At 35.7% G+C, this 14,472-nt stretch overlaps 1 protein-coding gene across 1 annotated transcript in view; it reads left to right on the top strand.

Moving 5' to 3' along the window:
- The window catches only part of fbxl17 (F-box and leucine-rich repeat protein 17), a 402,189-nt gene that overhangs the window by 15,767 nt on the left and 371,950 nt on the right, over window positions 1-14,472 (top strand). Inside the window, exon 5 of the mRNA XM_079827512.1 lies at window positions 3,103-3,234. Within this exon, the coding sequence (XP_079683638.1) occupies window positions 3,103-3,234 (132 nt within the window). The remainder of the gene's footprint in view (window positions 1-3,102; window positions 3,235-14,472) is intronic.

Below are 14,472 nucleotides of genomic sequence, written 5' to 3'. Positions count from 1 at the left end.
GCGCGCATTTACAGACGAATTTCATTCATGGAATTCATTCATGCGCGCACTGGTTCGTTTTCAGTTCAGTTTTCAGTTGCGGTCGTGTATGTTACTTTAGGTTAGATAGAATTAGTGATTTACAAGCCCCCGCCGGTGATACCGGTATTACCGGTGTTGTCACACGCCGATTAACCGGTGGGAAAATTTCCTCACCGTCACATCCCTATTAGGGGCCAAGCACCGAAACTTTTGAAACTATTCAAACGAATATATATAAAAATAGATGCATGTATATTGTAGATGTGTTCCTAAAAAATAATTGAAAATAATATTTCAAGTTGATAAAATAATTTCAAATCCAAACAAGTTTATTTGTGGCCTCTTTAGTCAACGTGACTCACTCACTCGGTAGCAAAGCTTTTTATGAGTGAGTCACTGAATCAATGACTCACTCAGGAGCAAAGCTTTTTATGAGTGAGTCAATGACTCACTCAGGAGCAAAGCTTTTTATGAGTGAGTCACTGAATCAATGACTGACTCAGGAGCAAAGCTTTTTATGAGTGAGTCACTGAATCAATGACTCACTCAGTAGCAAAGCTTTTTATGAGTGAGTCACTGAATCAATGACTCACTCAGGAGCAAAGCTTTTTATGAGTGAGTCACTGAATCAATGACTCACTCAGGAGCAAAGCTTTTTATGATTGAGTCACTGTATCAATGACTCACTCAGGAGCAAAGCTTTTTATGAGTGAGTCACTGAATCAATGACTCACTCAATTCACTCAGGAACGAAGCTTTTTATGAGTGAGTCACTGAATCAATGACTCACTCGATTCACTCAGGAGCAAAGCTTTTTATGAGTGAGTCACTGAATCAATTACTCACTCGATTCACTCAGGAGCAAAGCTTTTTATGGTCGAGTCACTGAATCAATGACTCACTCAGGAGCAAAGCTTTTTATGATTGAGTCACTGAATCAATGAATCACTCGATTCACTCAGGAACAAAGCTTTTTATGAGTGAGTCACTGAATCAATGAATCACTCGATTCACTCAGGAGCAAAGCTTTTTATGATTGAGTCACTGAATGACTCACTTGATTCACGCCAGAGTAGGGATGGGCAACAGTGATCGAGTACTCGAGTACTCGAACGTGTGTAAAAACTAAATTATGAGTAAAAACTAGCACGGCCAAGTTCACGTGCGCATTCGCGTCCTTTTGTGCTGATGCAAGTTGGTAGGCTACACTGATTAATCTAATATAGGATGCGTTTGGTTGAGTTTATTAACCTGCTAGCAAAGCTATGTAGGGTGCTGTTTATTTACAGTTTCAGTTCAATTACAATATGATTGATTGGGTTATTTGAGACGTTTAAAAAACAACAACAACAACATCTAAAAACAAAATAACCATTTATGCATCATAATCTAGCAGTTATTTTTTCTAGTCATATGTTCATGTTTTCATAGACATGTGATGTTTGTATTTGTCAACATTAATTTTCGTAACACCCTTAAAATAGTTTCATATCTCCATGACGGAGACGCCCCCAATTACTCGAGTACTTGTTTTTGAGACCTATCGATGATTGAAATAAGAAATTGACAAAAATTCCCATCCCTACGCCAGAGCAAAGCTTTTTATGATTGAGTCAATTAATCAATGACTCACTCGATTCACTCAGGAATGAAGCTTTTTATGATTGAGTCACTGAATCAAAGCGTGTTATGATCGAGTCACTGAATCGATGACTTACTCGATTCACTCAGGAGCAAAGCTTTTTATGATTGAGTCACTGAATCAACGACTCACTCTTCACTCAGGAACGAAGCTTTTTATGATCGAGTCACTGAATCAATGACTCACTCGATTCACTCAGGAACAAAGCTTTTTATGATTGAGTCACTGAATCAATGACTCACTCTTCACTCAGGAACAAAGCTTTTTATGATTGAGTCACTGAATCAAAGCTTGTTATGATTGAGTCACTGAATCAATGACTCACTCTTCACTCAGGAACGAAGCTTTTTATGATCGAGTCACTGAATCAATGACTCACTCGATTCACTCAGGAACAAAGCTTTTTATGATCGAGTCACTGAATCAATGACTCACTCTTCACTCAGGAACAAAGCTTTTTATGATTGAGTCACTGAATCAAAGCTTGTTATGATCGAGTCACTGAATCAATGACTCACTCTTCACTCAGGAACGAAGCTTTTTATGATCGAGTCACTGAATCAATGACTCACTCGATTCACTCAGGAACAAAGCTTTTTATGATCGAGTCACTGAATCAAAGCTTGTTATGATTGAGTCACTGAATCAATGACTCACTCTTCACTCAGGAACGAAGCTTTTTATGATCGAGTCACTGAATCAATGACTCACTCGATTCACTCAGGAACAAAGCTTTTTATGATCGAGTCACTGAATCAATGACTCAGTCGATTCACTCAGAAACAAAGCTTTTTATGATTGAGTCACTGAATCAAAGCTTGTTATGATTGAGTCACTGAATCAATGACTCACTCGATTCACTCAGGAGCAAAGCTTTTTATGATTGAGTCACTGAATCAATGACTCACTCTTCACTCAGGAACGAAGCTTTTTATGATCGAGTCACTGAATCAATGACTCACTCGATTCACTCAGGAGCAAAGCTTTTTATGATTGAGTCACTGAATCAATGACTCACTCTTCACTCAGGAACGAAGCTTTTTATGATCGAGTCACTGAATCAATGAACTCGATTCACTCAGGAGCAAAGAGTCACTGAATCAAAGAATTTTCCGTCTGTCTTAGTACACGATGTAACCACACGAGTAAAGTTTTAAATAGGGAAAATATCGACACTCTTTGGTCATTTTTGAGCGAGATGCTAACGGTCTAATCAGATTCAATGATCTATGCTAAGCTATGCTAAAAGATCGGCTGAATGGCGGTAAAGCTCAACTCTAGGGGAGACGGAAAATGAGACAATTTTCCAAAATAGTGGCGTGTTCCTTTAAAATCACAGCAGGATATTTTCTCTCAAAAGGCTGGCAGAAATGTTTGTGAATCCCTACTGTAATACAGTCACCTAACTGAGTGTGTGTGTGTGTGTGTGTTTTGCGCAGTTGGGCGAACACTGCAAAGAGCTGAAGGACGTGCACTTCGGCCAGTGCTACAGCATCAGTGACGACGGGCTGGTGGCGCTGGCACAGGGATGCAACAAACTACAGAGAATCTACATGCAGGAAAACAAACTGGTACGTGCCCGCATTAGTGATCGTCAGGATGGGTGGCTAGTTCAACGACTAGTGGCTTTGTGTAGATTGTTCTTGTTTTTTATCTTTATCTTGCACTTGTTGCCCGGTTGAGTAAAGCTGGAACAGAAGGAGATGCGCTGTATTATAGTAACACAAATGTGCTTCAAAGCTGGTGTACATTGAGTTCACTGGAGATGAATATGAATGAAACCAAGGAATTGATCATTAGTTGGAATAAAGTAGATTTTACTGAAGGGTTTGAACCTTTGATACTTGATGGATATCAAATAGAGGGTTGGAAGTTTGAAATATTTATTGATAGTAAATTGATATTTGCTGGAAATGTGTGTTTTTAAAAACGAATAACTTCTTCGGAGGTTACTTTGGTGTGAGTCAATATATTTTAGAGATGGTTTATAAGAATCTTGTTGAGAGTGTTATAGGGATGTGCGGTGTACTGGGAAAATACCGGTATATATTATTATCGTAAACGGTACAATATCATGATTTTCAACCAGTGATGTTTAGATTTCATAATACTTGCACGCATTGCACTATTTACATTCTCGAAAGACATAACCAACTGTGTTTATGTGACGACTCACTAAAGATGGACATTTTTGACAATTTTGTGTGTATTTGACTAAGGAAAAACAACTTAATGTGGAATGCGCGAGCTCTTTAGGCTTGTGTGTTTGTTGTTGGTATGAGCGCAAAGAAAACTCTCCCTCAAAGAAAAGCTCCCATACTATATTACGAAATGCTGTAAAATCGCTTACATGTTCAAATTGGCGAGGTTTAAAAAGACGTGGGCAAGTGATTTCCGTCAGTTCTCTCGAAAACGACAGCGAAGTGTTGAATCAAAGATTCCATGACCTATTCGAAAACGACCGCCTCATTCTTGAATGAATCGACTCAATGACTCACTCATTAAAATGGTCACCTGCTGCCACCTACTGGCGGTTTAGTTTCATGTTTAAAAATTCTTTCCAACTTTTCTTATTTGTATATTCAAAAAATATTTAAAACAATCTCATAACATTATTTAATGCAGTTGTAATTTTTCAGTGTAAACGATTTCCTTTGATTGGTTAAAGCCTTATAGTGTCTTATTCTAATTTAATTAATTGATCAAATTTAAGAATATAAAATGAAAGCTGAAGCGTAGCCTATATTTAATAAGATTAGGGGGAAGATGCCCTTTATAAAAGGTAAAAATATCACAAATATGCAGATTTAAATATGTTAAAGCTGATTGAACACTGGTGAGAATATTGCTTCAGAATAAATTTTATTTACAAAACAAAAAAAATTCCGGACAAGCCAATTTTTTACTCGGACAAGTGAATGACAGATTCAAGGACAAGCACGTGAACAGGCTTAATGTCGAGCCCTGCTTTTAAAGCCAGAAGCAATTTGCAAATTGACGCGCAGTATTGCTGAAATTTACTTCTCACAAGAAAGTTTCCAAATGCCTGAGTTGATGTGATTAATCTTTGTTGATTCATTTAATAATAAACATTTGCAGTAACTACCCGCTTCATAAACCCCAAACTTGCTAGAGTGAGTAAAATTATGCACAATACCCACGCCCAAATGCAGACCCTGTGTGGTATGGATTTAATATCGGTACTTCGGTATTAGATTGTGGTACTGTACCGAAGACAACATTGTGGTATCGAGCAATCCCTAGAGTGTTATGTTTTAATATGATGTGGTATGGACTATTGCCAAAAATTGTACAGAGTAGTTAAAGCTGCTAGTGCAATTGTAGGATAACCACAAACACAATTGAATGAAATGGATCAAACAAAAGTCAAACAGAAGCACAGGTTGTTATTGAAGATTGTGGTCATCCCTTGAATATTACATTTCAGCTTTTACCATCAAGAAGGCGTTTTAGGCAACATCAAGCAAGGAAAAAGGTGTATCAAATGTCATTTGTGCCAATTTTAAATCTGGGATCTGATTGTGTTACTTGTTGTCTTTTTATGTGATTTGTGATATTTCTTTTTGTGGTGAAGCCAAAGACACATTTCCAAGTGTGGACAATAAAGTGACGAACTCACTTGTAGCCTCGTCATGAAAGGGAAGTTGTGCTGGTCTGTTGTTCTCTAGTGTGCCGTATATCGAGTGAAGTGCTTCTCAAACAAGAACAAATGTAGGGCGGGGCTTGATTGTGCCTGAGGGGAATTGATTGGATGGTTGTAGTTTGCTATTGGTAGATCACCTGTGATTGACAGGTTGCCCCGCCCTCATCATCAGAGAAGAGATGAGCTGTTACTCTGATTCAAAGTTACCAGGAACATGAGTTTAAATCAGTAATGATGATGAATAATTTATAGTAAATAATACAATATTCCTTAAAAAAAATAAGAGTTGTCAATTTTGAATACATGAAGATACATTACAAGCGTGCCGCACTCGTGTTAAAAACTGAAGCCAGTGCGTCTTGATCGCACCCTGGTGGTTGGTCCCAGTATCGCTCATAAGCCCCGCCCCCTCATGTATTCTAATGGACGAGACAAACTAAACAATCAAATTACACTTTGGGAATTTTTTTCCCCAAAGTTGGTTTCTGTCATTTTAGGCAGTTTTCAAGTGTTCATTATTTAAATAAGTTTAGCTTTAGTAAGTGATTTGATGCTATAAAATCGGGGGGGTGTGACGTCATGATTGACAGCTGAGATTGACAGCTTCTCTGAAGTAGTCGCTGAGGCTCCAACAGACTTTTTTCAGGATTTTCTGGAGGAGATTGGAGCTTTAGCTTTAATTTCTACATTACCACAACTGTTTATTTCACACCAACATCATGTGGCGTTCACACCGGACGCGATTCGCGCAAATAATTTGCGCTTATCGCGCGAAGGTGGATGCTTGAACATTTTGAGTTTACTCGCTTCATTCGCGCGTGACATTCACTGCACAACAGACGTGAATTCTCCTCATGGGCGGAGCTTCTGCCAGCGGCTCGTCTCGTTGAGAAATGGCTGACATGGGCTGTGTTTACACTTTACACTTCTTTTTTTTGATTAAAATCTACTGTTAATGTGTGAGAGAACGTAGTTTTAAGTCTTTTCAGTCAATAATGTAGTTGTTTAAAGCTCAAATCTGTGGTTTATTTATATAAAGAGCGCCTATTTGAACATGTGATCTGGTGTTTTGGGAGTTGTGAGCTCCAGTGGATCAGCGGCGCTCATTAACCCGGTGAGATCAGCCTTTCCTCAGCCAGTCCTTCTGCCGCTGGCTCTGATGTCTCTGTGGTGTCTCGAGCTATAATTCGTCTTGTAACGGCCGATCTTTGGTCTCATGAATCTATAATTTGTTCCCTGGCAAATCGTTTAGACTGAGGGCAAAGAGAAGTTTCATTACTTTATATTTTTAGGCTATAACTGTACGTTGCAGTTGTAACGTTAGCCGACTAGCACTGACTTTGAATTTCTGACTGAATTGTTTGCTTTTTCACGTGTAGCTTATTATACCTTTTACTTATACTTTTGTATCATTGATCATACATAAACTTGCATTTAACAAAAAGAGACTGGGTTGTGTTTCATGTCATTTAATGTTATCACAGTGATAATCATATTGTCTGAACCAGATATTAATATACAGATTTTCTCCTCATTGTTGTCACTACTAGAGCAAGCTCCTGATTGGTTAACACGGCGCGAATATCCGGCAAAGTTCAGATTTTTCAACTTGAGCGATTCGCGTGAATCGCGCGTTCAAAACGCTCAATTCGCATCATTCGCGCCGCCTCAATCGCGTGAATCGCGCCGCCTCATTCGCATCTCTGCATTGACTTAACATGTAAATCACTCGCGCGAATCGCGTCCGGTGTGAACGCACCATAATTCATTGTTCTGCACCTGTGAGAGTTTGGGCGGCTTTTGATATCGCGGCTCTACTTCCTGCTCTCGACTGCGCAGACTCCAGTCCCAAATCTGCGCAAGATGTCAGCTTTTGCTGTGATGCTTTAAAGTCGTCATGAAAGGTAGAAAGGTAGACGTCATGCCTAACCGAATGATTCGCTCACTTTAGAAGTGTTTAATGGGATGTTTGCATCTCATCTCTTCGTAGCGTTTCATTGGTTCCCATGCTGAAATAGTGAGAGAGCTTCGAGTCGAGTGGGGTTTTAGTGGACAAAACAAAAGCAGACGTCCTTGAGTGTTTTCACACACATTCTCTCTCTCTCTCTGTGGCTCTCTGTGTTCACGTTGAGTATAGATCGACTCATTGTCTGAGATTGAGGACTGTTATTATCCCATCAATCTCGTTTAGTCTGCTATTCATCATCATATTCAACAAATCTGCACTCTTAACGAGTAAACCGCTCAATATCTTGTTTTTGCTCCTCATCTAAACGCACTTAAACCAAGATCAATGTTCTTATTCAGAGACTATATCTACAGTTTTTTCCTGTTTTATGCATAAACCTTATTGCAAGTCTTAACATCCACAATCTTGTTGAATTATTATTTGTATTTTTTGTTTTTAATGCAAAACAACTCAACTGAATGTGTGTGTGTGTGTGTGTGTGTGTGTGTGTGTACATCCACTGGGTGTCAGTGTTGCACCTCTGATGAGAGATCACAGCTTTCTAAAAGACTTTTGGAGGTTAATTTGAGCTTTCCTGCGATCATAAGGGTTAGTTTGAGCTCTAAGAACTCTAAATGCCTAATAATAACAGCATCTCTAACACCGTGGATCAGATTTCTCATCATGCTCTTCCAGATGTGCGATTATTGGCAGGGAAGTTTGACATCTGTGCTGATGATGGGGATCTGTGTGAACCTGGACCACAAAACCAGTCATAAGGGTCAATTTATTTACATTGAGATTTACACATCATCTGAAAGCTGAACACATAATCTTTCCATTGATGTGTGGAAAACAATGACTTTATCCATCAGTATGTGGTTAAATCAGTAAAACTGGCCATTATATTTCAGAAATGGACCTTTTTGATCAGTTATTTTGTCTATTGTTTGTTAATATTAACGAATATCCTGCATTATTAGGCCTAGACGACGACAGGCAAAAAGGAAACTCATTTTCGAGACGGAGCAAGTTAATGTGTTAAAAGATTTACACTGACAATTAAAAATGAATTATGTATTTACAGTAAATTGCTCCCGAAAGCAAGTCTTAACATACGCACATCTGCAAGCTGCCAAAATAATACATCAATAAATGCATAAATAAATATACAAAGAAATGTGAAAAAACAAAGCTAAATGTGTTTATACTTTTATTTCCTTATTTATGTAAAACTGTAAATAAATAAATGTTAACATGCATAAATAATGTACAAATAAAAGATAAATAAACATATAATATATATATATATATATATATGTATGCATAATTTAGATTTTTTTCAGTCATCTTAACTTTTTTGTCATCATTTTGACTTTATGCCACAATTTTGACTTTTAAGTCATAATTTCAGTTTAGTATGCTAATAATTTAAACTTTTTTTATCAATTTGACTGTCATAATCCTTACTTAAGTAATAATTTTGACTTTTTACATCATCATTTTGACTGTTTACATAATAATTAGAACTTTTTACATAATAATTTGGATTTTTTATCATCATTTTGACTTTTTACGTAATAATTTGGATTTTTTTACGTAACAATTTGCACTTTTTACGTAATAATTGATTGTTTACGTAATAACTTTTTGAAATCCAGTAATCAGTGTAATATTCCTCCAGTGTAGATCATCTGTTAGGTGAATATATATATACAGTAAAGTGATCAAATCATCATTCCTCCATTCTTCAGAGTCACATGACCCTTCTCTGATCACTCTATGAGGATTTGATGCTCAACAAACGTCTATGATTATCAGTGTTGGACAGTGTTTTGTTGAAAGCTTTCTATTTCAGAGAAATGCTGTACTATTGAACCTTCTATTCATCACAGATTGCTGGGGAAAAGTGAGCATATTCAGCATAAGAGACTACTTAAAAAAAGTATTTATTCCAGTGTGAACTGTGCTACTGTAAGACTTACAGTAAGACTTTGAATATTAACGCCTGATCACTCTTGTGGGTTTGCAACTGTTACAATTAAAAACCGTATAAGGGGAAAAACTAGGGCTGTCAAAAGATTAATCGCGATTAATCGCATTCAAAATAAAAGTTTGTGTTTACATAATATACGTGTGTGTACTCTGTTAATTATTATTTATATATAAATACACACACATTCATGTATATATTTAAGAAATATTTGCATGTATATAATCTAAAATATATATATTAATATAAATGTTTTATATATAAATAATATTTTTTTCTTAAATATATACATGCGTGCGTGTGTGTGTGTGTGTGTGTGTGTGTGTGTGTGTGTGTGTGTGTGTGTATATTTATATATAAATAATAATTAGTACGCACACATATATTATGTAAACACAAACTTTTATTTTATCGCGATTAATCTTTTGACAGCCAGAATATTTATATATATATTAAAGATTATATAAATGTGTATATACATGCAAATATTTTCTTAAATATATACATGAATGTGTGTGTATTTATATATAAATAATAATTAACAGAGTACACACACATATATTATATAAACACAAACTTTTATTTTGGATGCGATTAATCGCGATTAATCTTTTGACAGCCCTACTATTTATATATATTATAGATTATAAAAATGTATATACATGCAAATATTTCTTAAATATATACATGAATGTGTGTGTATTTATATATAAATAATAATTAACAGAGTACACACACATATATTATGTAAACACAAACTTTGATTTTGGATGCGATTAATCGCGATTAATCTTTTGACAGCCCTACTATTTATATATATTATAGATTATAAAAATGTATATACATGCAAATATTTTCTTAAATATATACATGAATGTGTGTGTATTTATATATAAATAATAATTAACAGAGTACACACACATATATTATGTAAACACAAACTTTGATTTTGGATGCGATTAATCGCGATTAATCTTTTGACAGCCCTACTATTTATATATATTATAGATTATAAAAATGTATATACATGCAAATATTTTCTTAAATATATACATGAATGTGTGTGTATTTATATATAAATAATAATTAACAGAGTACACACACATATATTATGTAAACACAAACTTTTATTTTGGATGCGATTAATCGCGATTAATCTTTTGACAGCCCTAGTAAAAACATGACAGCCAGACATGATGATGTAAGCAACACAGCTACAACTAATGCAATTTATACTGGGTGTGCGAATTATTATCAAGAATTGACAATAGTCAATTCTGCTTAGGGCCCCCAGAAGGGCTTGGGCCGGCCCTGCTTCTGGGCATCTCTGTATAAAGCCTGTGACGCCTCTGAAACAATAACCATCTTCTTCTTCTTCTTCTTCTTCTTCCCGGGATTTGTCGGAAGCGAGGCACCGCTCCGTCTGCCGTGACATCTGAATCCTCTCTCTCCTGGCGGCTCAGATGTTTTCGGTGACAGATCGCACAATTGTGCAACTCATTTACAATGAAGGCCCCTGGCCCCGTCCTCCTCCCCTCGGCCCGCTAATGGAGTAAAATGATCCCGCGTCTGTCTCTCCCAATCTCTGATGAATAGCGCTGATCCGCAGATGGGCCGCTCGGCTCCTCCTCGCTCAGATAATTGAATAATTAAAAAGCTGGAAGTCGTTTCTGTGCGGCCTCTGTCTGTTTCTTTAACTATCCGACTCTTCTGGAAATGTTTAAGATGCTCTTTATTTGCTCTCCCTCATGTCGTCTCAAACCTGTCTCACGATCTTTGTGTTGTGGGATGACACAATTGTCATTTTTGTCTGATCTGTCTCTTTAAATTATGCTCAAACACGTTTCTATCCTCTTTAGTCTGTGTTTGTATCTTTTTTTAAATGCATAAACCATACTAAGTTCACCGTTTTCATTTTTAGTAGGGCTGTCAAAAGATTAATCGCGATTAATCGCATACAAAATAAAAGTTTGTGTTTACTTAATATATGTGTGTGTACTCTGTTAATTATTATTTATAGATAAAAACACACACAAGCATGTATATATTTAAGAAAAATGTATTATATTTATATATATTATAAATGTATATACTTGCAAATATTTCTTAAATATATACTTGAATGTGTGTGTATTTATATAAACATAATAATTATACAGAGTACACACACATATATTATGTAAACACAAACTTTTATTTTGTATGAGATTAATCGCGATTAATCTTTTGACAGCCCTAATTTTTAGGTGAACTTGAAAACGCTATTCCCTTCAAAACTGCATCAAACTAATGTTTGAATGGCATTTCTCCTCTTTTTCATCTTGTTTTAAGCAATTAAAAATGAACGGTTGTTTATTTACAATGAATTCCTCTTGAAAGTGAGTCTTAAGATGCACGTCTGCTCAAGTGAGGAACGCCAACTCTGCCGAAATTATTATTAAATACATAAATATACAAAGAAATGTAAAAAAAAAAAAAACTAAAAATACACATTTATACTTTATTTCCTTATTTATGTATAATTGTAAGTAAATAAATGTGAAAATAAAAGTGCCACTTTAGTGCTGTTGTTTTGATTGCAATTTGCATTTTAAAGCAGGGTTGGTTATTATTGTAGGCCTACTATTAATTTTTAATTAAAAATTTTATTTTATTTTATTTTATTTTATTTTATTTATTTTATTTATTTTATTTATTTTATTTATTTTATTTATTTTATTTATTTTATTTATTTTATTTATTTTATTTATTTTATTTATTTTATTTTTATTTATTTATTTAGCTTTGCCGTTCCATACACACACAACTGAAAACTATTCTGTTTATTTTTTTTTATTAAAAAAAGTATTTTATTTTTTATTCTTATTCTTTTATTTTATTTTATTTTATTTTATTTAATTTGTTATTTTATTTTATATATATATTTATTTATTTATTTATTTTTATTTAAATGTAAATTAAATAAAAAACAATTAAATAAATTTTTTTTTAATTAAATACATTTATTTATTTATTTATTTATTCATTTTATTAAAACATATCAAATTTATATCAAATTTAAATAAAATAAATAAATAACTAAATATTTATTTATTTTAAATGTATTCTTTTATTTTATATAAATTAATTTAAATTAAATTTAAAATATTTTTTATAAAATTTTATATAAAATTAATTTAAATGAAATAAATAAATTAAATTATATAAATAAAAATAAATAAATAACGATAAAAAATGCATATTTTTTTAAAGCAATTTAAAAAATAATGATCTATTTTTTAAATTAAATTAAATGCTTTTTTTTTCCTATTCTTTTCTTTTCTATTCTTTCGTCACACCTAAGGGACGTCACCAGGTAAGGATGGTTGTTTTGTGGTTTTTATGTGAACTGTTCCTTTAAGAAACGATTGCGTTTCTCAGATTCCAGGAGTCCGTCAGCAAACATTTCCAATGGCATGTTTTCCTGTGTAATGTGTGTTTGCGCTGGGTTTCTCTGCGCTCTTAATGATCCGCCTGTGATTAGACTCATATCTGGCCTCAGGGGTCATGCGGAGAAATCCAATCTTCACCTACATTCAGATTTACGGAGTATCCCGAGCTCCTGCCCCCACATTTTATGGCCAAGTAGCCCGAGAACTAAAAGCAATTAAGCAGCGCGTTTAGCCAATTACCGGCTCGTGATGGTCTCCAAATCAAATCTGCAGTTTGAGGGCCAGGTTGACTCGGCTCTTAAATTGGCCACTTGTCTCACTGTCAGGTCTGAACTGCTGAACTGTGGGAGACTCCAGATGCCGTCCAGCTCGCCCAATGTGTGTGTGTGTGTGTGTGTGTGTGTGTGTGTGTGTTTGAGAGCTCGCCCAATGTTTCTGGGCGGAACAGCGTTTTATTTAGAGTAGCTTTAGATCAATGCGTCTCAGAGCTCTCAGGCCCAGTGTTGCCTTTGATCACATCCCTGTGTGTGTGTGTGTGTGTGTGTGTGTGTGTGTGTGTGTGTGTGTGTGTGTGTGTGTGTGTGTGTGTGTGTGTGTGTGTGTGTGTGTGTGTGTGTGTGTGTGTGTGTGTGTGTGTGTGTGTGTGTGTGTGTGTGTGTGTGTGTGTGTGTGTGTGTGTGTGTGTGTGTGTGTGTGTGTGTGCACTCTAAAAAATGCTGGGTTAAAAACAACCCAAGTTGGGTTGAAAATGGACTAACCCAGCAATTGGGTTGTTTTAACCCAGCGATTGGGTTGTTTTAAGCAAACATTTAACCCAACAGCTGGGCTAAAAAAAAACAGTTGCTGGGTTAGTCCATTTTCAACCCAACTTGGGTTATTTTTAACCCAACATTTTTTAGAGTGTAACCTTCTCACTACACTCTAAAAAATGCTGGGTTAAAAACAACCCAAGTTGGGTTGAAAATGGACTAACCCAGCAATTGGGTTGTTTTAACCCAGCAATTGGGTTGTTTTAAGCAAACATTTAACCCAACAGCTGGGTTAAAACAACCCAATTGCTGGATTTGTCCATTTTAAACCCAACTTGGGTTGTTTTTAACCCAGCATTTTTTTTAGTTTAGACTGTAGAATAATTATATATAATACAATAGTGGAATTAACATCACAATTTAAAGTCGAACTTTAAAATGCATGTTTTATGTGCACTCTAAAAAATACTGGGTTAAAAATAACCCAAATTGGGTTGAAAATGGACTAACCCAGCAATTGGGTTGTTTTAACCCAGTGATTGGGTTGTTTTAAGCAAACATTTAACCCAACAGCTGGGCTAAAAAAAACGGTTAGTCCATTTTCAACCCAACTTGAGTTATTTTTAACCCAGCATTTTTGTGTGAGAGTGTGAGTGTGAGTGTGAGTGTGAGTGTGAGTGTGAGTGTGAGAGTGAGAGTGAGAGTGAGAGTGTGAGAGTGAGAGTGTGAGTGTGAGTGAGAGTGAGAGTGAGTGTGAGTGAGAGTGAGAGTGAGAGTGTGAGTGAGAGTGAGAGTGTGAGTGAGAGTGTGAGTGAGAGTGAGAGTGAGAGTGAGAGTGAGAGTGAGAGTGAGAGTGTGAGTGAGAGTGAGAGTGAGTGTGAGTGTGTGAGAGAGTGTGAGAGTGTGAGAGTGAGAGTGTGAGAGTGAGAGTGAGAGTGAGTGTGAGAGTGTGAGAGTGAGTGTGAGAGTGAGTGTGAGTGTGAGTGTGAGAGTGAGTGTGAGAGTGAGTGTGAGAGTGAGTGTG

The sequence above is a fragment of the Gobio gobio genome, assembly GCF_949357685.1.
Source record: "Gobio gobio genome assembly, chromosome: 10".
In the NCBI taxonomy this organism is placed as follows: Eukaryota; Metazoa; Chordata; class Actinopteri; order Cypriniformes; family Gobionidae; genus Gobio; species Gobio gobio.
Note: the sequence above shows the minus strand (reverse complement) of the source record. Positions and strands in the feature narration are given on the sequence as shown.